The sequence below is a fragment of the Somniosus microcephalus genome, chromosome 6 (genome assembly GCF_052327205.1).
Source record: "Somniosus microcephalus isolate GS21.2 chromosome 6, FLI_Smic_1.0, whole genome shotgun sequence".
NCBI lineage: Eukaryota > Metazoa > Chordata > Chondrichthyes > Squaliformes > Somniosidae > Somniosus > Somniosus microcephalus.
In genome coordinates, this window is record NC_140992.1 from 238,314,346 (window position 1) to 238,339,992 (window position 25,647).

Below are 25,647 nucleotides of genomic sequence, written 5' to 3' on the forward strand. Positions count from 1 at the left end.
TGATATTATTGAATGGGAGAGCAGGCTCAAGGGGCCAAATGACCTACTCCTGCGTCTTAATGTTCTTATGAATGTACTGCAAGGAACTCATGTAGGTAAGAGGAACAGCAGCCATTGTTCTCTCAGTATCTCAATTGGAGTTGGTAAATACACTATATAATGTGGTGCTAAAGTGTCCAGACCAGAAAGACCAGGCAGTTCTAACGAAGGATTCAACCCGAAACGTTGACTCTGTTTCTCTCTCCTCGATGCTGACAGACCTGCTGAATGCTTCCAGCACTTTTTGTTGTTATTTCAGATTTCCAGCATCCGCAGTATTTTGCTATTGCAGGAAGAAACCAGATTTGATTCCATGTCTGTGCTGACTTCAGCTAGGGCAGCAGTAGGAGCATCTTGGCCTTCTGGCTAAGATCAAGTGTGAGTACTTGTTCCTGTGCTAATTGACCTTGTGTTGCAGTCCTTGTTTTTCCAGTTTGGGTGGATCTTCATGCTGGCTTCGGCCAAACGCCCTCTGAAAAGCAAACTCTCTCTGCTATTCGTGGATTTTCATGCTTGCTTCGGCCTAATGCCAGAGAAGAGGGAAACGCATACATGATGACGACCAACTGAGCAGCGAGACAGGGAGCCCGGAATACTGTCCAAGTGACAGTGAAGAAGATAGAAGAAGGAGCGCCGATAGACCGCCCCTTCTTCATGAAGAGGATCCTGATTGGATGTTGCGGATTCAAAGCTGCGGACATCTTCGCTCTGCAGGAGACGCTGTTCACCCTACCATCGCAAAGAAATCGCCTTGTTACTGTACACATGTACAACCCCCACATCCTGTCATCGATGTGCTCACATTCCTTGGGATTTATGTTGATGATGCTGGGAATAGCGTGGACATCAACGAACTCTTCGGGATCTGGACGAGTAAACGGCAGTTCAAGGTCACGCTGAAAGTGGACGCTAAAGGAGCGATCCTGCAATCCCCTCGAGCTTCGTCACTGGAGGAAGGCGGGGACACATGGTGTATGCCGGGCAACCCAGGGTGTGTCGAACCTGCGGGAAATCCGGGCACGTGGCGGCCAACTGCACGGTCATCATCAACAGGAACTGCAAGAAAGAAGGTCACCAGACAAGGCCACTCAGCTATGCGCAGGCGGCAAAGAACAATATGGTGCACGAGGAAGAGACCGCAATGGTCGTCTCAAAGGAGACCAACACCGCTCCCAGCACCAAGCCCCTCAGTGGAAATGTCATGAACATGGGAGGACACCGAGGGAAACAAGGAAAAGGACGCTGCAGGAAATTGCCACACCTTGGAAACCAGCCCTCAGCTTCCTCCACAGTAGACAGAGTCTATGGAAGAGGAGCAGCAGAGGAACAACCGGGTGACGGGAAGGTGGTGAGGAATAAAACCACCAAGAAAAAGCCCGCCAACCCCCCAAGAAAGGGAAAAGATGCCGCAAAGGCCCAGCCCAGCAGAAAAAAGCGGCTCATGTCGCAAACGGACAATAGCGGCTGCTCCTCGTCTGACGAGGAAGAGCGCGAAAGGAACAGTCGCCACCAACAGAAAAAGCGGCAAAACGCAAAGAAAGAAACGGAGACAGAGAAGACCCCCTAGCTCTGGAACAGTGGGAGCAATGAAGCACCCAGCGCACTTCAGCTCCAGGAAGCGCCCAGCACACTCCAGCTCCGGGACACCGGGAGCAGCGATACCGCAGGCGACAGACGGAAGAGCCACCACCAACCAAGGACTGCCCAGGCTGCAAGGGGGACCCCTACACAACACCGCCGTCATCACCTCATCGGTACAACGTCCCCTCAAGAAACCAGGTCTGGTTTCTCAGCCCAGGGGTAGTACAGCAGTTCTCAAACATGAAAAAGAGTGGCTAAAGTGAACGTTGGTCCCTTAGAGGATGGGACCGGGAAACTAGTGGTGGGGAACATGGAGATGGCAAAGACGCTGAACAAATATTTTGTATCAGTCTTTACAGTAGAGGACACTAAAAATATCCCAACACTGGACAAACAGGGGGCAATGGGGGGGGGGGGGGGGGGAGAGAGGAGCTAAACACGATTAAAATCACTAAAGAGATGGTACTCAGTAAAATAATGGGACTAAAGGCGGCTAAATCCCCCGGACCTGATGGCCTACATTCTAGGGTCTTGAGAGAAGTGGCGGTAGGGATTGTGGATGCATTGGTGATCATTTTCCAGAACTCCCTGGACTCAGGAAAGGTCCCGGCAGATTGGAAAACTGCTAATGTAACACCCTTATTTAAGAAGGGAAGTAGACAAAAAGCTGGAAACTATAGACCAGTTAGCCTAACATCTGTGGTTGGCAAAATGTTGGAGTCCATTATTAAGGAAACAGTAACAGAGCATTTGGATAAACATAATTTAATAGGACAGAGTCAGCATGGTTTTACGAAGGGGAAGTCATGTTTGACAAATTTGCTCGAATTCTTTGAGGATGTAACATACAGGGTGGATAAAGGGGAACCAGTGGATGTAGGGTATTTGGACTTCCAAAAGGCATTTGACAAGGTTCCACACAAAAGATTACTGATCAAGATAAAAAATCACAGGGTGGAAGATTGGCTATCTAACAGAAAACAAAGAGTTGGGATAAATGGTTCATTCTCGGGCTGGCAATCAGTAACTAGTGGTGTTCCGCAGGAGTCAGTGCTGGGACCCCAACTCTTTACAATCTATATTAACGATTTGGAGGAAGGGACCGAGTGCAACATATCCAAGTTTGCCGACGATACAAAGATGGGAGGAAAAGCAGTGAGTGAGGAGGACATAAAAAACCTGCAAAAGGACATAGACAGGCTAAGTGAGTGGGCAGAGATTTGGCAGATGCAATATAATGTTGGTGATGCGCTATCAATTACTCATAAAAGACTGAGAGTTAAGAGAGTAACTAAAGGCTTTTATTAACAAAAGAATGAAGGTCTGCCTCGAGTGGTCGACCGGTCCAGAAATACAAAGGGCTGGGGAGCAGTCACCTTTATACTAGGACTTGTGGGAGGAGTCAGCCGAGGCATGTCCAGGCATGTACACAGTGGAATACAAACAGTGGTTTACCACATTCACCCCTTGTTTAAAATTGAGTCCGGCAGGGTGAAGTGTATTAAAAGTTAGTGTATTGGAGTCTCTCCGGAGGTCTTGTCTGCCGCTGTGATCGGCGTGGCGACGGCAGGGGTAGTGGAGCTTCCGGCGTCGAGTCCTGCGTGGGCTGTGGCACAGGCGTGTCGGCCTCGTAGATGTCGAGCGGGTCGCGGGGCCCAGGCCTGCCGTCTGCTGGGGCTGGATATCGGATCGTGGGGGGGGGGGGGGGGGGGGGGGGGGGTTGGTAGTGAGTAGTGGGTTACTGCGGCCCCCGAGGGTGCAAGGTCTCTTATGGAGACTGTGTCCTCCCGCCCGTCCGGGTATGCAATGTAAGCATACTGGGGGTTGGCGTGGAGGAGGTCGACCCTCTCGACCAGGGGGTCCGTTTTATGGGTCCTCACGTGCCTTCTCAGTAGGACCGGCCCTGGGGACGTCAGCCATGGCGGTAGCGATGTCCCCGATGTGGACTTCCTTGGGAAGACAAACATTTTCTCATGAGGGGTGGCGTTAGTGGCAGTGCAGAGCAGTGACCGAATAGAGTGGAGCGCATCGGGGAGCACATCCTGCCAGCGGGAGGTTGGAAGGCCCCTAGACTTTAAGGCTAGCAGGGCGGCCTTCCAAACTGTCGCATTTTCTCTTTCCACCTGTCCGTTCCCCCAGGGGTTGTAACTGGTGGTCCTGCTTGTGGCAATACCCCTAGTTAGCAGGTACTGACGGAGTTCGTCGCTCATAAACGATGAGCCCCGGTCGCTATGGATATAGCTGGGGAAACCGAACAGGGTGAAGAGGTCGTTCAGACATTTAATGACCGTGGCACTGGTCATGTCCGGGCAGGGGATGGCGAACGGGAAACGGGAGTACTCATCAATAATATTGAGGAAGTACACATTGCGGTCGGAGGAGGGGAGAGGCCCTTTAAAATCAACGCTCAGGCGCTCGAAGGGGCGAGTGGCTTTTATCAGGTGGGCCCTGTCTGGTCTATAAAAGTGCGGTTTGCACTCAGCGCAGACTTGGCAGTTCCTGGTCATGGTCCTGACCTCCTCAATAGAGTAAGGCAGGTTGCGGGCCTTGATGAAGTGGAAGAACCTGGTGACCCCCGGGTGGCAGAGGTCATTGTGGAGGGCCCGCAGTCTATCGATCTGCGCGCTGGCGCAGGTGCCACGCGATAGCGCATCCGGGGGTTCATTGAGCTTCCCGGGCCGGTACAAGATCTCGTAATTGTAGGTGGAAAGTTCGATTCTCCACCTCAAGATCTTGTCATTTTTGATTTTGCCCCTCTGCTTGTTGTTAAACATGAAAGCAACTGAACGTTGGTCAGTGAGCAGGGTAAATCGTTTTCCGGCCAGGTAGTGCCTCCAATGACGCACAGCCTCCACAATCGCCTGGGCCTCCTTCTCAACAGCGGAGTGTCTGGTCTCCGGGCCTTGGAGGGTTCGTGAAAAGAAGGCCACGGGTCTCCCCGCCTGATTGAGGGTAGCGGCCAGGGCAAAGTCGGACGCGTCGCTTTCCACCTGGAAGGGGATGGATTCGTCCACTGCGTGCATGGTGGCTTTGGCAATGTCTTCCTTGATACGGTGGAAGGCTAAGCGGGCCTCTGCCGTCAAGGGAAAAGAGGTGGACTTGATCAGCGGATGGGCCTTGTCCGCATAGTAGGGGACCCACTGGGCATAATAGGAGAAAAACCCTAGGCACCTCTTCAGGGCCTTGAGGCAGTGGGAGTTCCATAAGGGGACGCATCCGGTCGGGGTCGGGGCCGATGACTCCGTGTTCCACAACACAGCCAAGGATGGCGAGGCGGTTTGTGCGGAATATGCACTTCTCCTTGTTATATGTCAGGTTCAGGAGTTGGGCGGTGCGGAGGAATTTTGAGAGGTTTGCATCATGATCCTGCAAGTCACGGCCGCAGATGGTCACATTGTCCAGATATGGGAAAGTGGCCTGCAACGCATTTTGATCTACCATCCGGTCCATCTCCCTTTGGAAGATGGAGACCCCGTTGGTGACGCCAAAGGGAACCCTAAGGAAGTGGTAGAGGCGGCCGTTTGCCTCAAAGGCAGTATACTGGCGGTCCTCAGGGCGGATAAGGAGCTGGTGGTACGCTGATTTCAGGTCAATGGTCGAGAAGACGCGGTACTGCGCGATCTGGTTGACCATATCAGCTATGCGGGGGAGTGGGTAGGCGTCCAGCAGGGTGTAGCGATTTATTGTCTGGCTGTAGTCGATGACCAGGCGCTGCTTCTCGCCGGTCTTAACGACCACAACCTGGGCTCGCCAGGGGCTGGTGCTGCCCTCAATAATCCCTTCCTTCAGGAGCCGCTCCACTTCGGTTTTAATGAAAACCCTGTCCCCGGCACTGTATCGCCTGCTCTTTGTGGCGATGGGCTTACAGTCGGGGGGGAGGTTAGCAAACAGTGGGGGGGGGGGGGGGGGCGGGTGACTCTGAGTGTGGAGAGGTTGCACCTGGTGCGCGGCGGGCAATTTGGGAGCTGCTGGCTGCGGACTGTGAGTGGGGGTAGGGGTCCACCGTACGCCATCGTAACACTTTTAAGGTGGCACTGAAAATCTAACCCCAGCAGGACGGCAGCGCAGAGGTCGGGCAGGACCAGAAGTTTAAAATGATCGTACATGGTCCCGTCTACTACGAGTGTCACTCCGCAGTAGCCGCCGATGTCCGCCGACTGGGACTCGGAGGCCATAGAAATCCGCTGGTGCGCAGGCAGGACTGGGGGAGAGCAACGCCGCACTGTGTCGGGGTGGATGAAGCTCTCCGTGCTCCCAGAGTCAAAAAGGCAGATTGTATCGTGGCCATTTACCTTAATGTCCATTGTGGAACTGGCCAGCTGGTGCGGTCTCGCTTGGTCCAGTGTAACGGATGCCAGCGTAGGGGTCGGTGTGTCGCTGCGGGTATCAGATGAGGCGGTGTTGGGGGCCTGCTGCGTTCCGGCTGTCGTCCAAGATGGCGGCGTCCATGATCCCCATGTGGCTGGTGGCGTCCAAAATGGCTGCTGTACCGGTGGTTCGCACATGGCCGGGGAGGCCCAAGATGGCGGCCCGCATGGCCCACACGCGGCGCTGCTGGGGTTCGGGGTGGCTTTGGCCCTGCAGACGTTAGCGTAGTGTCCCTTCTTCCCGCAGCCCGAGCAGATCGCGTTTTTCGCCGGGCAGCGCGCTCTGGGGTGTTTTGCCTGGCCACAGAAGTAGCATTTCTGGCCTTGGGGCACTGCTGTCTGGCCTTGGGACACTGCTGCGGTAGTTGGGCCGTTGCTGGGGTGTGGCTGGGGTGGCACGGCGCTATGAGGCGGTCCTACCGTGTCCCAGGCTGTCGTTCCCCGCGGCGTCCACGGTGCAGAGGAGTAGGCATCCATGCCCCGGTAGGCTGCATCCAATGATCGTGCGAGTTCAGAGGCCTTGTTGAGGTCGAGGTCACTCTGCTCCAACAGTCGCTGTCGGGTGTAATTGGATCTGTGGCCCGCTACAAAAGCGTCCCGGATAAGTTCCTCTGTGTACACGGCGGCCTTTACATCCTTACAACCACAGGCCCGGCCAAGCACAGATAGTGCCTGAAGGTATTCCACGGTCGATTCCCCAGGTTGTTGTTTACGACTCCCCAGAAGGTGCCTGGCGTACAATTCGTTCACTGGGCGCGTGTACTGGTCCTTGAGGAGCTTGATAGCGTCCGCGTACGAGGTCGCGTCTTGGATGACCGAGTACACTCGGTGGTTCACTTTGGAGGTCAGGACATCCAGTTTGTCCTCGTTCGATTTGATTGCTGCGGAGGCGGTCAGGAATTTTTCGAAACACTTAAGCCAGTGAGTAAACTTGGTGGATGAGTCCGCCTCCCGATGATCTAAGTCCAGGCATGCTGGTGTGAGGATCTTCTCCATTATAAAGATTTTGTTAATAAAATTGATGCGCTATCAATTACTCATAAAAGACTGAGAGTTAAGAGAGTAACTAAAGGCTTTTATTAACAAAAGAATGAAGGTCTGCCTCGAGTGGTCGACCGGTCCAGAAATACAAAGGGGCTGGGGAGCAGTCACCTTTATACTCGGACTTGTGGGAGGAGTCAGCCGAGGCATGTCCAGGCATGTACACAGTGGAATACAAACAGTGGTTTACCACAGTTGGAAAGTGTGAGGTTATGCACTTTGGCAGAAAAAAATCAAAGAGCAAGTTATTATCTAAATGGAGAGAAACTGCAAAGTGCTACAGTACAAAGGGATCTGGGGGTCCTGGTGCATGAAACACAAAAAGTGCAGCAGGTGCAGCAGGTGATCAGGAAGGCCAATGGAATCTTGGCTTTTATTGCAAGGGGGATGGAGTATAAAAACAGGAAAGTCTTGCTGCAGTTATACAGGGTATTGGTGAGGCCACATCTGGAATACTGCGTGCAGTTTTGGTTTCCATATTTAAGAAAAGATATACTTGCTCTCGAGGCGGTTCAGAGAAGGTTCACTCAATTGATTCCAGAGATGAGGGGGTTGACGTATGAGGAAAGGTTGAGTAGGTTGGGACTCTACTCATTGGAGTTCAGAAGAATGAGAGGCGATCTTATCGAAACATATAAGATTGTGAGGGGGCTTGATCGGGTGGATGCGGTGAGGATGTTTCCACTGATGGGTGAGACTAGAACGAGGGGGCATAATCTTAGAATAAGGGGCTGCCCTTTCAAAACTGAGATGAGGAGAAACTTCTTCACTCAGAGAGTAGTAAATCTATGGAATTTGCTACCCCAGAGAGCTGTGGAAGCTGCAACATTAAATAAATTTAAAATGGAGATAGACATTTTCCTAGCAGATAAGGGAATTAGGGGTTACGGGGAGAGGGCAGGGAAGTGGACTAGATTCAGATCAGCCATGATCTTATTGAATGGCGGAGCAGGCCCGAGGGGCCGTATGGCCTACTCCTGCTCCTACTTCTTATGTTCTTATGTTCTTATGAACAGACCCAAGGGCTGCCAACACCATAACAGACTGCTTATTCAAGTGGGATTTCGGAATTTGTTTATTTATTTAAATGGGTTTAAAGATTGTAACCATTAATGTGCGTAGCATCAAAAACACTAAGCGATGTGTTTCCACCTTGGGGTACCTGGCCAAGGTCAAGGCCGACGTGCTGTTCTTGCAGGACTTCAGCAACTACCAGCAGTGGTCACGATGGTGGTCCCAAGGGCCATCGATCTGGTCAGGAGGCAACGATTGCCGCATCTCCTGCCTGGGTATTCTGCTGCAAAGAGGCAACTTCACCATCACCGAAGTAAAGGAGGTGGTGGGCGGCCGCCTCCTCATAGCAGACGTATTGTACATGAACGCTCCGCCCAGGCTAATCAATGTGTACGCCCCGGCTCTCAAGAGCGAGCGGCTGGCCGTCTTCCAGCAGTTCTCACTGCTGCTGGCGACGTCCAGGCCGGTCATTCTGGGCGGTGACTTCAACTGCATCATCGATGCGGCTGGACGATCCGGCAGAGCCGACAGCAAACTGGATGCCACATCCAGACTCCTGATAGAAGTGGTAAAAGACACCAAGTTGTGCAACGCCTTCAGCAACCCTACAGATGGAGCACTGCGTAGATACACCTGGTCGAGACCAGATGAGTCCGTCCGTTCTAGGATAGATTTCCTGTTTGTGTCCCAAACGCTCACGGTCAGATCCACCGACGTCACGCCGGTGTTCTTCTCTGACCACTGCCTCCTACTGGCCAACTGTCACCCACAAGAAGAGCAGAAGGTCGGCAGGGGGATATGGAAGCTGAACGTGAAACTTTTGACCCCAGAAAACATTGAAGAATTCAAAAGGGATTACAAAGGTTGGAGAACCGTGAAACCCCTCTTTGATTCCCCGATGCACTGGTGGGAAGCGATCAAGGTGAACATCAAGAGATTCTTCATCCTCAAAAGTGTTCAGAAGGCGAGAGAGACACAGAGGGAAATGTCCCGTCTCCAGTAAAGCATGCAGAGGAACTCCAAGAGGTGAAGGGCCAGCAAGCCTCGCTCTTTGCCTCAGAGTCCTCCTAGATCATCTTCTGCTCCAGAGTCCGCTCCATGCAGCAGGATGAGACATGCTCGCGTTTCTTCTTCCAAAAGGTACAAAGAGGAATCTTGTGATCAAAAGCCTGACGGAAGAAGACGGTTCTGTGACGTCCTCACAGCCTGACATACTAAGGATCAGCAAATCCATTTATGCCGGGCTGTACGACGTGAAGCCCACAGATAGCGCAACCTCCTAGTCCTTCCTGACCGCTATCTCGGAAGTGTTAGGCGACAGCAAGCGGGAGAGTCTGGATCACCCGCTAACTCTGGATGAGTTGACAAAGGCCATCCGGTCCTTCGAGACGAATAAAACTCCCGGAAGCGACAGCTTACCAGTCGAGTTGTATTCGGCTCTGTGGGACTGGATAGGCCCAGACCTGCTGGAAGTGTACGGGGGTATGCTTCTGGCTGGCAGCATGTCAGAATCCATGAGGAAAGGCATCATCACCCTCAGCTACAAGCAGAAGGGGAAGAGAGAAGAGATCAGAAATTGGCGGCCCATTTCGCTGCTCAACGTAGATTACAAAATTCTGTCCAAGGTCATCGCCAATCGGGTCAAGTTTGCTCTGGAGCTGGTGATCCACCCGGATCAGATCTGCGCTGTACCCGCTAGGAAGATCTCTGATAGCCTTGCACTATTCAGAGATACGATCGCCTACGTGTGGGACAGGAGGGTGGACACCTGCTTCATCAGCTTGGACCAGGAGCAGGCCTTTGACAGAATATCGCACACGTACATAGTGGACGTGTTCTCCAAAATGGGGTTTGGGGAGGGAATCCGCAATTGGATCCGACTGCTCTACACAAACATCAGTAGTGCAGTTCTAATCAACAGGTGGGAATCGGAAAGCTTTCTGATCAAATCTGGAGTCTGTCCTCTCCTCTGTCTTGTTCGTGTGTTGTATCGAACCTTTTGCCGAGTCCATCAGGAAGGATGCGGGCATAAGAGGGGTGACAATCCCCGGCAGCGGAGGCACTCAGGTCAAGGCATCCCTGTACATGGATGACGTCGCCGTCTTTTGCTCGGATCTGCTGTCGGTCTGCAGATTGCTGAGCATCTGCGACCCAGTTTGAACTGGCCTCGGGAGCGAAAGTTAATCGCAGCAAAAGCGAGGCTGTGTTCTTTGGGAACTGGGCTGACCGATCCTTTGTCCCCTTCACCATCAGGTCAGGTTACCTGAAGGTGCTGGGAATAAGGTTCAGAGCAGCCGGGGCGTGCACCAAAAACTGGGAGGAGCATACTGCCAAGGTCAAGTAGAAACTGGGAATGTGGGAGCAGCGCTCCCTATGGATTGCGGGCAAGAACCTGGTCATCAGGTGCGAGGTGCTGTCGGTGTTGCTGTACATGGCGCAGGTGTGGCCCATACCCCGCTCCTGTGCCGCCACAGTCACCCGCGCCATCTTCCACTTCATCTAGAGATCAAAAATGGACTGTGTCCGCAGGGACATGGTGTACAAATCTCCAGATAAAGGGGGAAAAGACGTACCCAGCATCGCCCTCATCCTAATGGCCTCCTTTGTGTGCGGCTGCATCAAGCGGTGCATAGACCCTCGGTACGCAAACACCAAGTGTCACTACGTGCTGAGGTTCTATCTGTCCCCAGTGTTGTGAAGGATGGGTCTGGCCACGCTGCCGCGGAACGCTCCATTCAGTTGGACCACACCTGTCCTTCGTAGAAAAGTTTGTACAGGGAAACAAGGCCATAAAGCAGTGGTCTGCACGTAATGTCCTCGAGGCCGTACGGAAAAAGGAGATGATGGATCCTGTTGGAAGGTTCCCCGGGTAGACTGTCAGTTATTTGGCAGAATGCCTCATCGCCAGAACTTTCAAACAAGCACCAAGACATAGCTTGGCTGGTGGTGAGAAGGGCCCTCCTCGTCAAATCCGTCTCAGCGCCACCGCAGCTACGGTGGAGACGAGACCGTCATCCATCTCCTCCTGGAATGTGAGTTTGCAAAGAAAGTCTGGAAAGAGATGCAGTGGTTTTTGTCGAGGTTCATCCTGAGCAGCGCTGTAACACAGGACTCGAGTTGTCCACGACCGAGTGTTGCAGACTGGCACATTCCAAGGTCCAGGACTACGTGCTGAGGGACGCACTAAAGGTTGGTCCGTCACTGCAAAGGCACGATGGGGAAGGGCCACAGTTTAAGGCCCTCCCACCACTGTACACCGAGGGGCTGGAACCAGTGTAAACCCCGCCTTGGGCTGTATGATGTAGAAAATGTTTTAATGAAGTATTGGAATGTATTTTGACAAATTTTATGAATAAAGTATATTTTTGGGGAAAAAAAGCAGTAGGAGCATCACAATTTTCCTCAGCATCCCCAGGCTAGGGAGGAGGAAAAAAATCCAGGGTTCCTGCTTCTTTCCACTATCTAGTCACCGATGTGGAAAAGCTATGTGTGTATGTCAGGCGAAGACAGGATTGGGCCAAGCTGTGATGCATCCACTGTTGAACAGTCTGCCAACACTCAAATGTCTAGACCAGGAATGTTGACATGTTTTTGTCTTTGTAGGCCTCTAGATATGCACCGTGGAGTTTCATGGTCCACATAAAGATGATGAAATCAATAGGGGAAATTTTCAACCATCGAGCGCCCCGTTTGCCAGGTGTTCGACAGTTGGAAATGGCAAAGAAATAGCAGCCGATCCTTAATGCTCAAAGCCCGCCTAATGTGATTTTTGAGCGGGCCTGAAAATCAGCGCCGAGCACTCCTGCCCCAAACAGGCAGGAAGCTTCTTGTATATGCAAATTGGGGTCGTACACCAGTTTGTAGGATCTTGTTCGCAATTTTCAAGGACAAACTCCACTCATTTGTGCAAGTGAGTACAATAACCAGCGGTCCTTAAAGGGACCACTGAAGGACACTTCAAAAATGGTCCAGAACATTTGATGGAAGTTTTGAGGGGCCAGGAAGAACAGTAATGCCGAGTAGAACTGTGAGCCCCCACCACCCCATGCACTCCCTCCCTCCTTTATTGCTGACTTCCACTAGGTTCACTCAAGAAGCAAACACATTTTCTGCCCCCTGGTTTGACGACCATGGAGTACTGGGTAGCTCGCCAACTATATTCGAATGAAACCTGACCCTGAAAATGGTTTAGGCCTTAGGCTGAGGTGTTCAGGCGGGAGCAGCGGACGCATCACCAACTTCTTGCCCGTTTTGGGCAAATGTTGAAAATTGCCCTCAAATGTTTCCATGAATTTGCATATATCTCAAACCGCAGTCACTAACAGATTTAGCATTTGTCCATCAGTGGTGCAAAAGTGGCAGAAGCAGTCCTTTTCTAACCTCCACACCCCAGAAATTGAAAGATGCGAACAAACCTAAGACGTATATGCACAAATCAGCTGATTTGCCTGACCTTTGAGGCTGGATATGGCCCACTGGGTGTAGTTTGAATACTGCTGTTCTAGACTCACACAAAGAATAGCCACTATTATCATTATTATCACAAGATACTGGGAAGCTAAGGAGCTTGTGAAACTATACCCCAGCATGAATCATTGTCTTCGGGGAAAAAAGAGACAAACCTGAGGGGAAAAAATGCAACTGTAAAGTAGGCTTTAGTTTATATATTAAGAAAAATCTATATGTTTCATCTTAACTTTCACCTAACAATGTGATCCCAGCAGGTTTACAATTAGATTAAAGACAAGTTTGCAAAATCTGCTACAACAACAATCCTTAAACTGTGCACAGCCGCAGTCTCAGCCTTAAGTTATTTCTACTTTACAGTTAAAGAAATACGTCACAAAATAAAGCTCTGTGCTGATAAAGTAATGTATTGTTACAAATATACTGCAAGTCCACAATGTCTGTACTTACAGAAAGTTGATAATGTTAGTCAACTTGAGTACACCTAGTTAATAAATACAAAAAGTAATTATTCCAGGTCATTTATATGCAAATAATAGTTTGGCTGTGTCTCAAGAACACTCACCCTTGCCTAGGAATAGTGTTCTAATGTTGCATCCCACTTACTGCACTGTAAGCGGTAGCTCGTAAACACTTGTGTCACCCTACTATGAAAACAAACTGCATTAGGAACAGTTTGATTAAAGAAGCAAGTTCTGTTACAATAAGCAATTCCACTCACCTTAAATTATTGGATTTTCCAGGGATACAAAGACTTACCAATCCAACAATACAATCTGTTTCTTCAGGATGAGAACTTCCTTCAGCTTAACTAGAATGGATACCCTCACCCCGCCACCCCCCATCGTCCTGGGAATTCTATTTAATTTGCCTCATTACAAAACATACAAACACAAATGCAAGGATCCATTTCCCCCAATTGCCACAGCAGCTGTTCGTTGCCTGCAACACTGCCAACTATTTTTGACAGTATTTGCTTGACAACCCTGTTCCCTGCTTTTATTTTTAGCTCTCCTCCCTTTCTTTAAGGATGGCTCTCTGCCCTGCTATGTCACATCCAACCTCTCTGCCCCACCCAACCCAACCTGGCATCCTTCTGTCTGACCACTCGGCGCAGAATGACACCCTTTCCCCCCCACCCCAGTCAGCCAACATCAAGTGGCATTCGCTACTTCCAAAAGTCACTAGATTCTAGAACAGTCCCAGCGGATTGAAGGTAGCAAATGTAACCCCGCTATACAAGAAAGGAGAGAGAGAGAAAATCGGGAACTTTAGACCAGTTAGCCTGACATCAGTCGTCGGGAAAATGCTGGAATCCATTAGTAAGGAAGTGGTAACAGGGTACTTAGAAAATCAGAATATGATTAGGCAGAGTCAACATGGTTTTATGAGAGATAAATCGTGTTTGACAAATTTATTAAAGTTTTTTGAGGGTGTAACTAGCAGGATAGATAAAGGAGAACCAGTGGCTGTAGTATACAGGAAACTTTGTGATATCCGGCACCGACGGGACCGAGCTGTTGCCGTCCCATCAAAACTGCCGGACAAACCAGCGCTAATGTTGAAACATACGGAGATTTTGAGCTCCGTATCTGGCAACAAACCCTGTGCTTCTAAACAGTCGGTCGTACCTTGCAAGCGTCTCTGTAGCTTAGCAACAGCTTCAGCGAGACCTTGCAGAGCCTGACTGGTGAAAAAAAAGCAACGAAAAGAAAAAAAACCTAACGAAACGGCTCCTGATTTTTGCCGGTGGCTCGAGCATTCCAGACAGTTAACCTCCAGATAAACCAAAGTTTCCTGTAATTGGTTTTCCAAAAGGCATTCGGTAAGGTGCCACATAAAAGGTTGTTAAGCAAAATAAGGGCACATGGGGTTGGGGGTAAGCTATTAGCATGGATAGATGATTGGTTAATGGACAGAAAACAGAGAGTAGGGGTAAATGGGTCATTTTCAGATTGGCAGGCTGTAACTAGTGGGGTGCCGCAAGGATCAGTGCTTGGGCCTCAGCTATTTACAATCTATATTAGTGACTTAGATGAAGGGACCGAGTGCAATGTATCCAAATGATGCAAAGCTAGGTGGAAAAGTAAGATGTGAGGAGGATGCAAAGAGCCTGCAAAGGGATATAAACAGGTTAAGTGAGTGAACAATAAGGAGGCAGATGGAGTATAATGTGGGGAAATGTGAGGTTATTCAGTTTGGTAGGTAGAATAGAAAACACAGAATATTTTTTAAATGGTGAGAAACTATTAAATGTTGGTGTTCAGAGAGATTTGGGTGTCCTTACAAGAAACACAGAGAGTTAGCAGGCAGGTACAGCAAGCAATCAGGAAGGCAAATGGCATGTTGGTCTTTATTGCTAGAGGATTGGAGTACAAGAGTAAGGAAGTCTTGCTACAATTGCACAGGGCTCTGGTAAGACCACACCTGGAGTACTGTGCACAGTTTTGGTCTCCTTATTTAAGGAAGGACATACTTGCCTTAGAGGCGGTGCAACAAAGGTTCACTAGATTGATCCCTGGGATGAGAGGGTTGTCCTATGGAGGAGTGATTGAGTAGATTGGGCCGATACTCTGGAGTTTAGAAGAATGAGAGGTGATCTCATTGAAACATACAAGATTCTGAGGGGGGCTGACAGGGTAGATGCTGACAGATTGCTTCCCCTGGCTGGAGAGTCCAGAACTAGGGGGCAGAGTCTCAGGATAAGGGGCGGCCTTTTAAGACTGAGATGAGGAGAAATTTCTTCACTCAGAGGGTTGTGAATCTTTGGAAGTCTCTGCCCCAAAGTGCTGTGGATGCTTAGTCGTTGAGTATATTCAAGGCTGAGATAGTAGATTTTTGGACTCCAGAGGAATTAAGGGATATAGGGCTAGGGCAGGAAAGTGGAGTTGAGGTCGAAGATCAGCCATGATCTACTGAATGGCGGAGCAGGCGCGAGGAACCGTATAGCCTACTCCTGCTCCTAATTCTTAGGTTCTTATTGTTATTATAGGCTGTTATTATAGGCTGGATGGCAACGGTAGGCACCAGGTGATTCATCGTCAAGTAAACTGAAATAACTTAAGATTTTTAATTTGAAAACACAAAAAGGTGGTGTTTGAAAACAAAGTATTGACCATTTGGGTTCATTTTTTGAAACCCAGTATTATTTCCGAAACTTCTGCAATTAATGTGTTAAGAACATTAAATCGGCAGATGCATATACGTACTAATCGCAGAAGTTAACTGTGATTAATTGACAGCCCTAGGCACAATATAAAACCGTTTTCTCTGATGGTCCTTCAAAATTCTATCACAGGCACATACTGTGATAAAATCATGATTAAATGAAATCATTCATATTTCTTTGGTGCTGCACAATGTCAGCTGTTTTGCAGAATGAAACAAATAAAATACTTTGAAATCCTGAAAAGCAGTGCTTCAGCAACGCCATGAACACCCAAGTGCACTAAGGAGATGTGAGACCTCGTCCAAGAGGCCTACACTTGCACTGCTTGGAGTTCCAGTACACAGTAGTCCATTGTGAAGTCACATTTTTTAAATATCTAGGTGCTCTCAGCTCAGGACCCTCAAATTAGTGGAGTGGAAGTTACAATTTTAATTTTTGAGACAGACTATAGTCAGTTTTTATTTACAAGTGCTGATGCAAACAGGAATAACAGCAAATATGAAATTCTACTCCTTGAATTGTACTGGTCTTAAGGATGTTGGGTTAAAAATATAGACAAATACAGGGAACATTTAAAGCAGGACTTCCTATTTACTACAGCAGGGGCAATAAACAATCTTTTGTTTCATCCATATTTTTATTTATAGTAGATTAAATTTATTTTCCAAAATATGTTGGCTCAGTATAAATGTAATCCAATTTTACACGGGATGGAACCTTTCCTGTCTGGTACAATAGGTTTTTCAGCCAGATTTATTAGGAACAGACTGACAGTACAATTAAAAGTTGTCCCACACTTACCTTTAAATATCTGCACAAAGCCAATAATGATGATGATAAATAGAGCCAGCAGTTTGGCTGCAGCAAAGATATCTTGCACTCTCGTAGCTGCTTTTACACTGTAACAGTTCACTGCTGTCAGAAACACTGAAATGAAGAGGAGAAAGGCAGTCAACATTGTTTATTTTTTAAGGATTTTAAATTTATTTTTATATAAACACCGTAACTACTTCACTTTCCCAAATGTACAAGACATTGGTCCTTTGAAGGGTCACTGGATTAATACACCTACTAATGTAGTACTGGCCCATACAGGCCACAAAGTTCTGGTGTTTAATACTGGGTTTGTGCTCAGTTGGCTGATCTCAGCTGGTGCAGTGGATCCTTCCTGATCTGTATGGCACAGGTACTCACTGGATAAATTCACAGTACAAAAAGATCTCCAAGTGAGTACATTTAGTAGAAGGACGAGAAGCTGGGGGGGAAGGGGAGGAGGAAAGTTGTTGTTTAAGCCAGCTTCTAGAACTCCATCAACGAACTAAATATACAGGGGTTTCTTTGCTCTGTCTCCTTTTCCTGTTTGTGGGTTGGTGCCACGTGTGTTGTCAGACATTTTCTGCTATCTACGTAATCATTCTAACAAGAATACACCAGATATCAATCTATAGGATACTCCAATCTTGATCAGGAGCCAATTCTCTCTGCAATAAAAAAGACCTTTGTGTTAAAGTTATGCAAGTTGAAACTTTGATTTTTACTCTTGGTAAAATCTGCCTCTTTGGAGAAGAAATAGTCCCTAAGAAATCATAAACAGAAGAATTTTAAGCTACTCCATAAGGACCAGTAGCACAATCTGAACTATGTTTCAAGTTAGATGGATCCAGCGACTGACGTGAAGCAAAGCAAACTCGGATAAAACAACTGCACTTTGCTTATGAAATCCTGGCTACGCACGCACAGCACTATCACTCCAAACAAGGGAGACCTAAACACTGTAAAATGTATGCCAGACTAAAGAAATAATAGCTTTGCCACTTACTAGTTTTATTGTTATACAGGCAAACACAGCAACCAACCGGCACACAAGATCCCACAAACAGTAAATGAGAGGAATGTGCAGTCAGACTGTTTTTGGTGGTGATGATTATTGAAGAAAGACTATCAGCCAAGACATCAGAACTCCCTGCTCTCCTTCGGATAGTACCATGGGATCTTTTCTGTCCCACTGACCAAGCAGACGGCGCCTCAGTTTAATGTCTCATTTGCAAAAATTATACCTCCAAAAATGCAGTACTTCTTCAATACTGATTATATACTTAAGCCCTAGAGTGGGGCATAATCTTGATTCAGAGGCGGGAGTGCTATCATTGAACCAAGCTTTCACCAATTAAAAAAAGAAATGTGTAGTCTTGCAAAGATGTAGGAATTTAGCTTTATTTAACTGTAGCCTCGTTGGCTACAAAACAAAACAAAATACGATGCAATGCAATTAGGTCTAAAACTAGTCAATCTCCTGTGGCATTGCACCCGGGAGTCAAGACTAATTGCAATCTCTAGGTGAAGCAAAGTTAGATGGATAATTGGACCAGGGTGTGCAGCTGTAATTCAGTCCCTATTTAAAGTCAAATCCTTACTTTCAGATTTCCATTACAAATTCCTATGTCCACATTTAAACTTATCACACTGTAATTATACACTGCCATCAGTGGGGTAGTGCTTCCTAGAGGAATAGAGTGTAATTACAGCATGAACAGTTTACATGGGCAGTTTCCATTATAAATGTAGACCTAAGAATATATAAAAGAAAATTTTGACAGGGAATGCATGCAAACATCAGATTTTTAATATAAAATGTAAATAGATAAATATAAAAATAAGGACATAATTAATTATTTTAAAACAGGGTCTAAATTATGTTTGTGCCTCCTGGTGTAGTTGATCTCTGCCCTCTTTCACCTGAAGACTGCACTTGGTCTTGACTCCCCATGTGTAAGGCCACAGAAGACCGACTTCATAATTCTATGCAGTATGAAATTTTATCCGAGAAGCGCGATTAGCTTTCATAAAATGGTAGTAGTCAGCAGCGCAAGCAGCAGTTATAAACAAGCAACCTAAATACAAAGCCCTAAATCAACCCCAACTGATTCCCATGAGTGAAGCTGGTTTGCTGAAAGGTAAGATTTAAATACCTATTAAGTAGGCTGTCATATGAAGTGCTGTAGAAAAGTGGCTAAGAAGGTAAGTGTCAGGAGTAAAAACAATGGATAAGAATAAGGCCACAACATATACAAGTTAAAGTTACAGTTTGTTCATGTGTTGCCACCAAAATTTCAGGTTTGATGCCACACTCTGTTATTTTAATGCAAAAAACAATACAAATACCGAGAAACCAAGTTTAAAAAAAATGTATTTGTTCATGGGATGTGGGCGTTGCTGACAAGGCCAACATTTATTGCCCATCCCTAATTGCCCTTGAAGGTGGTGGTGTGCCGCCTTCTTGAACCGCTGCAGTCCATGTGGTGAAGGTATTCCCACAGTGCTGTTAGGGAGGGAATTCCAGGATTTTGACCCAGCGACGATGAAGGAATGGCGATATACTTCTAAGTCAGGATGGTGTGTGACTTGGAGGGGAACTTGGAGGTGGTGGTGTTCCCATGCGCCTGCTGCTGTTATCTTTCTAGGTGGAAGAGGTCGCAGGTTTGGGAGGTTCTGCCGAAGAAGCCTTGGCGAGTTGCTGCAGTGCCTCTTGTAGATGGTACACACTGCAGCCACGGTACGCCGATGGTGGACAGAGTGAATGTTTAAGGTGGTGGATGGGGCACCAATCAAGCGGACTGCTTTGTCCTGGATGGTGTTGAGCTTCTTGAGTGTTGTTGGAGCTGCACTCGTCCAGGCAAGTGGAGGAGTATTCCATCACACTCCTGACTTGTGCCTTGTAGATGGTGGAAAGGCTTTGGGGAGTCAGGAGGTGAGACACTCACTGCAGAATATCCAGCCTCTGACCTGCTCTTGTTACCACAGTATTTATGTGGCTGGTCCAGTTAAGTTTCTGGTCAATCGTGACTCCCCAGGATATTGATGGTGGGGGATTCGGCGATGGTAATGCCGTTGAATGTCAAGGGGCGGTGGTTAGACGCTCGCTTGTTGGAGAAAGTCATTGCCTTGCACTTGTGTGGCGAGAACTCTCCCCGGGACTCTCGCCGGCTTCTCCGGGATCGTTTGCGTTACCGCACTGGACGCGCAAAACCCTCAAAGCTGTTCTATATTATTGCATTCCAATTTTATGTTTTGTCTGAAAATTATGGCAAAATATTTAAAATATTGGATTCAAAAAGTATAGCTATGAAACAAAAGGTACACTGCATTTTATTAAAAAGTTTGATGAAATGAACCAATCAAGATGATCAATTTATATTTTTTAAATTTCATAGCACCTAGAGTTTTTAATTTACAAAATGGCATTGTGCTAAAAAACATGGTGTTACACCCTATTTATCTGCAAATACACATCTGGTAGGAGAGAACCAAAGTACAGGCCATCTGATAGATAAAACATTATCTGACGAGAAGGAACATATTATTCTAAGTGACCTTCTGTCCTACTAAAATGAGTACGATTCAAAAGAAATAGATGAAAATGTTGTCTGGTGAAAAAGTTCATTGATGCATATGGTTGCAGCAGACTTCATGCTTTAATGACTAATACAAGCTACTCGTATACTTCTTTTGTTAACTTCAGCTCCACCCTTTTTATCATGTACTGCATGAGTAATTCTACTCTTGCATGCAAGGCCGGGCCATGCTTGCATCAGACAAGTCTGCCTCACCCACATGCAAAACATTGAATGAAGATTGATTTTACAATCTATTGAGGAATCTGCCTCATTCCTAACAAACTAATAAAAATGTATAGAACAAAGCTATGCTATCCACATTTATGCGAACATTTACTTCCTTGCAACAACGTTTGTTTTTATATAATAAATACTATCAGTAACCCATACATTCTCCTGTTCCTCTTACAAACAGCTTCAGAAAGCTGCAGAAAAAGGCTGCATAAGAAACTGAAGAACAGTAACTATACAGTACTTATTCTAGGATGCCTTTTTCCTCAAACTTAATACCTGTAATGGCTTTGCAAATTCACCCCCAAGCTAATTAGTTACGGTGAAAACTCCACATCTTGGTCACTTGGGAGGGAATACAAAATATAAATGTGCTTCAATTTCAAGAAACATTAGTCCTAGTGGGTAACCGTGACTGTTAAAGTTAAAGCTACTCTACCCGAAAATGTATGCATTTAAAATGGCAATTTCATTAAAAAATAATAACATGTATGTCTTATTTAAAATGAGTCCATTTCTAAAGAAGTCAGTCAGTCAGAATTGAAGTGGAACGCATTTTACTGTTTAAAACCTGCGTGTTATGTTGTTATCTTTGTGGTTGCTTAAGATCTTGTTAACTGAGTTCTTATGGCTCTAAGTGTACAGATTCAAAATAATTATTTAAACAGTATTTCATCTCTGCACATTTAGGCTCCTTGGCCTTCATAATGCATCTGTTATTTAGCAATTAGGACCAGCTATAGCTGCAATTCACTAAGTCATTAGGAATGTCTCCTGCAATCTCCGTTTATAGAGCAAGGGAAATAAAGAAAATTACATGGGAAAATTTGAGTTAAAATTGTGTTTTTCCTAATAAATTAATATCATAATACTGTACTACAGTTATTAGAAGGGGTTAATCGTATAAAGCTAGTGAAGTTTCCTGCTCTGTTTCTTTTTGCAAAAGTTATAACTTTACTGCAACTCATGATTTGAGAAATCTCCTTCTTGTAGAATTATATTAATCTGTAATGTTTTGCCATTATTTTTGGTGCACAAAATCCAATGTTATCAGGATACATGAAGTAATATGGCCATTTTTGGTCTCTCGAATTCAACCAGAACATCATAACTTCCAGTTCCAATGTAAAGAATGTGGAACTTGCAGCTCGAGCACAATAAGCATGCAGTTGCTGCAGCAATGAGCAAAACATATGGATATATTTTTTAAGTTGCCTTCCTAGAAGGGCTTGTTACTTTATTAATCTATCTACACAGCCCCAGTCCACATAAGGTAGACAATGAAGACATGGTGAAACCCTCGGAATTATGGCCTGCATCAAGAAAGGTTATCACTCAGTTATCAGGAACACTTCTTAAAAGTCCTCAAAAATAATGCAGTAATCCACAATACTGACAACATTTAAATCATTGGCTAAGAATACCTATTAATGGTAATTTGTTGTAACATGTGACAGTTGCACTTTACTCAACATACATGATTACAATCTATATGCCTCAAATATGCATGCTATTATTAGAAATTATATATTCAAAGATTATATGTAGTACTTCCCCCCCCCCGAAGTACTACATTAGAATTTGTATTCTACATTGTTCGCAGACTGCGTAACTCAGAGTTGAGTATCTGTCATGGGTGAAAGAATCATAACAAAAGTTTCTTCATAGATACCCCTGGGTTAAGGAGGGGAAGAAAAAATCAGCCGAGGTCACCCATAATCACTCTAAAATGAGTCTGCTGAAGAGTGTGTGTGTGTAAATGATGGGCAAGGAAAACAATGGCCCTGGTTGTGATATCGTCCAAGGTTAATAGGCTATTAACATACACTACACTTTTCAACAACTGGAACCAAGACCCTGATAAAACAATAGAGGTGTATGTTGTGAGCCTCTGAACCTTTGCTGGAACATGCAACAATGGGACTCTACTTGAATATCAATCCATCCTGTATACTCAGTTCAATTCAAACATAGAAACACTCAGCAATCTTAGGTTTTCTCTTTTGTCAAGCCATCATCATTTGCTTTATTGTCAATCTCGCCTCCAAGTCAGAAGGTTGTGGGTTCAAGCCCCACTCCAAAGACTTGAGCACATAATCTAGGCTAATACTCCAGTGCAGTACTGAGAGAGTGCTGCATGGTCAGAGGTGGCATCTGTTAGTTGAGATGTTAAATCAAGGCCCTGTCTGCACTCTCAAGTGAACGTAAAAGGTCCCATGACACACTTCGAAGAAGAGGCAGCAGACTTCTCCGTGTCCTAGCCAACATTTATCCATAAATCAATATTAATAAAACAAATTATCTGGTCATTTATCTCACTGCTGTCTGTGGGACCTTGCTGTGCGCAAACTGTCTGCTGAGTTTCCCTACATTACAACTACACTTCAAAAGTACTTCATTCGTTGTGAAATGCTTTGGTGCATCCCAAGGTTGTGAAAGACACGATATAAATCCAAGTTCTTTCTTTTGGTAAGTATCTCTCCCTATTCTGGTTTCAAACATACAGCAAACAATAAAATGTTTTTGATTTTTTTCTGGCCATGAGAAGTTCTCAACTGATGCAATACACCAAGTGAGATACTGGACAACTCAACCAGCTCAAAGACTACGGCAAACTAACTTCTGAAACCTAGGAGAGTAGCTGATGCATTAGTAAATGATGTAAAAGAGAAGCTATACTGAAGTACCAAAGAACTTGATAAGCTTAGAGAAGTTATCAGAATTCAGCAACCAGAAAAAAAAGGAAAATAGATTTAAGCAAAAGTGCAACAATTAAGTGAATGTCAGATCATACCACATAAAACCAAGGATGGAAATTGGATTGAAGTGTTCTTGTGTAAAGGTTACTTTTCTTTTGAGGGAGATGCACAGATATTGAATTGAAGCATTGTAACACTTTCTATAAAGGACAGGGCTTGAAATACAGGAAATCCCTAACTGTTCCCTCTGATCTGGGAGTTGCTTTCATGGCAACTTCAGTGTAGAATTAAGACAACTGCACATTAAAGAGCATATTTGTTTAGTTCTTTTTATTTAATATGTCTTGGCAATAAACAGCCTACACTACAGCACTGACACAAGTAGAATGTACAGCTTCTGCTAAAGAATGTTTTTGCTGTGTAACAAAGGTAAAGAAATAAAGTTTGCAAAAAAATTTTACCCATCTGTGGGAGAACAATAATAGTTGACACACAAGAGTTTGCTTCATATTTATACTTTAAAAAAATCTAACTTTGTGCATGTGCGCGACTGCAATGCTAGTTTCCCTCACACTGCTTGGGCCAGTCATGAACCAAAGTACGATAAAACGTTTCGGGGAAAGAATACAATCCTCCATTGAGGACAGGATAGGATTGTCTGTGATTCCTCCCCCCTAGCCCTCACCCCAATAGCCTACCAATATCACTGCTTAGCCTCACATGGACAATTGGGCACGGTTTCAGTACACTGGTGACTGTGAAACTCTGCCCAATAAGCAATCTCTTCCTAACCAAGCTCATGGGGGCGATTTACGCAAATGATTTTAGCTTTCCATCGCATTTCCTCCTCCAGCTTGTTCATTCAGACTACATTAACAGCTCATTTTGAGTAACAGCAGCCAGGTTGCAAATCGCACCCATTGTGGATCCAAGCCACACAGTAGTGTGATCGTAACTTCAACAATGTTTTATGATTAGTATCAGCGAAATCAATGATTCGGTTTTTATCTTGCTGTGCCCACCGGTCGCTGAATGTGCCCCGCGAACCGACGGAGCTGGGTTACACTGAAAATAACACAAGGAAATAGCTGGAGCAATCTGATTTGGGCTCTCTCAGCTCACACTTCCCAAACAGCAACCGTTTACAGCAGAAAAAACAAACACAGGCCTGGAAAAGATTTGAAGGAACTGAACCAGGAAGAGGCGCACGTGGGGCCGGCCGATGGAGTAGTGTGGCAGACACTGGAACAACACTGCAACAAAATACAAGGAATAAAGCACCATACAAATCAGCTTAAAGCTGGGTTCAGTTTTGGAGAGGAGAAGTTTATTCCAAAACAACACGTGTTAAACAGTCCTACGAACATTGCAAAGATGCAATTTATTTCCTCTGCTATTTTAAGTAGCCCAAGCAATGTTTAACAGAACAATGTATTTCCTCTGAGTAGCTCAAGGGAAGCTACAAGTCAGTGAAAATGTTCAACGTTCATTTTTTTTTAAATCAAGTTAAATTTCCAAACCCTAACTAAGATTTTAAAGAAGCGACTGAGTGATTAAAAAAAAGAATGGTTCCTTCCTCCGCTGTGGAAATATAAAGTTGCCTGGAGGCGAAGGAGTGATGCTGTGTGGGTGAGTGAGGGGGCTGGCTCCAATACTCACAGATGCAGAGACAAGCCACCAACTTGGCGGCATCCTCGGGCACGGCGCAGTCAGGGAAGGCCGGCTTGATGATGTAGGTGGCGAAGACCAGCGCCACGATGTACTGCGAACTGGGCCGGATGATGAGCAGCTCGATCCAGAGCTTGAGGAAAGCCATCAGGGGACCGTACACCTCCAAGATGTAGGCGTAATCGCCGCCCGACTTGACGATGGTCGTGCCCAGCTCGGCGTAGCAGAGCGCCCCGATGGTGGAGAAGACGCCGCACATCGCCCAGATGATGAGCGAGAAACCCACCGAGCCCGCTTCCCGCACCACCCCGGTCGGGGTGATGAAGATGCCCGAGCCGATAATGGTCCCCACGATGATGGCGATGCCGTTCCTCAGCGTGATGGTCCGCTTCAGGACCACGTCTGAAGCCTGCTGCTCCTGGGCTGCCGGCTTGTTGTCCCGGCCAGGGGACGCACCTATCGCCAACATGCTCTCTTTCGCCTGCCCATCGTCCTCCCCTTGCTCCCGGACCGAGCCCAAGCCCCTCTTCTTCAAATTAGACATGCGGATCTGAATGGAGTCCCAGCCCAGCTGAAGCAATGCTATTAATTTCACCCGACTCCTTTTTTGGTGGTGTAGCTTTTGTCTGGAAAGGTGGTGCTGCCCCTGCCGCCTCCGGTCGGTACCCGTTCGCAACTGAACACGATTTCTTTGCTTCACGCTTTTATGAGCCTGAATGTCGTCCCCCTCCTTATCAAAGCGCCATTCGTATCACCACTAGGTCAGGAATGATGCAACACTGAGGCGGATACTTCACTAGGAGTCGCTCTTTCAGTGCCCGCCCAACATCTTAGATTCTCCCCCCACCCCCCGCCTTTAATTATAGTCAGGTGTTGCAGCAAACCTCAGTCAAGCTTTTCAGTCTATTTCGGCCAAGAAAGAAAAACACAGGGAAAAAATCATATTTCAATTGCCATTTAATTTAGTTATTAAAGTT

The 25,647-nt window shown here is 46.6% G+C and overlaps 1 protein-coding gene and 1 long non-coding RNA gene across 2 annotated transcripts in view; one reads left to right on the forward strand and one right to left on the reverse strand.

Annotated features, from left to right (window-relative positions):
- slc7a5 (solute carrier family 7 member 5) overlaps positions 1-25,310 on the reverse strand; it is a 73,887-nt gene extending 48,577 nt beyond the window's left edge. Inside the window, exons 1-2 of the mRNA XM_085991599.1 lie at positions 24,662-25,310; positions 16,480-16,605 (exon numbers count right to left, since the gene is read on the reverse strand). Of these exons, the coding sequence (XP_085847725.1) occupies positions 16,480-16,605; positions 24,662-25,214 (679 nt within the window). The 5' untranslated portion in view covers positions 25,215-25,310. The remainder of the gene's footprint in view (positions 1-16,479; positions 16,606-24,661) is intronic.
- The window catches only part of LOC147116555 (uncharacterized), a 38,129-nt gene that overhangs the window by 5,727 nt on the left and 6,755 nt on the right, over positions 1-25,647 (forward strand). The window lies entirely within an intron of this gene.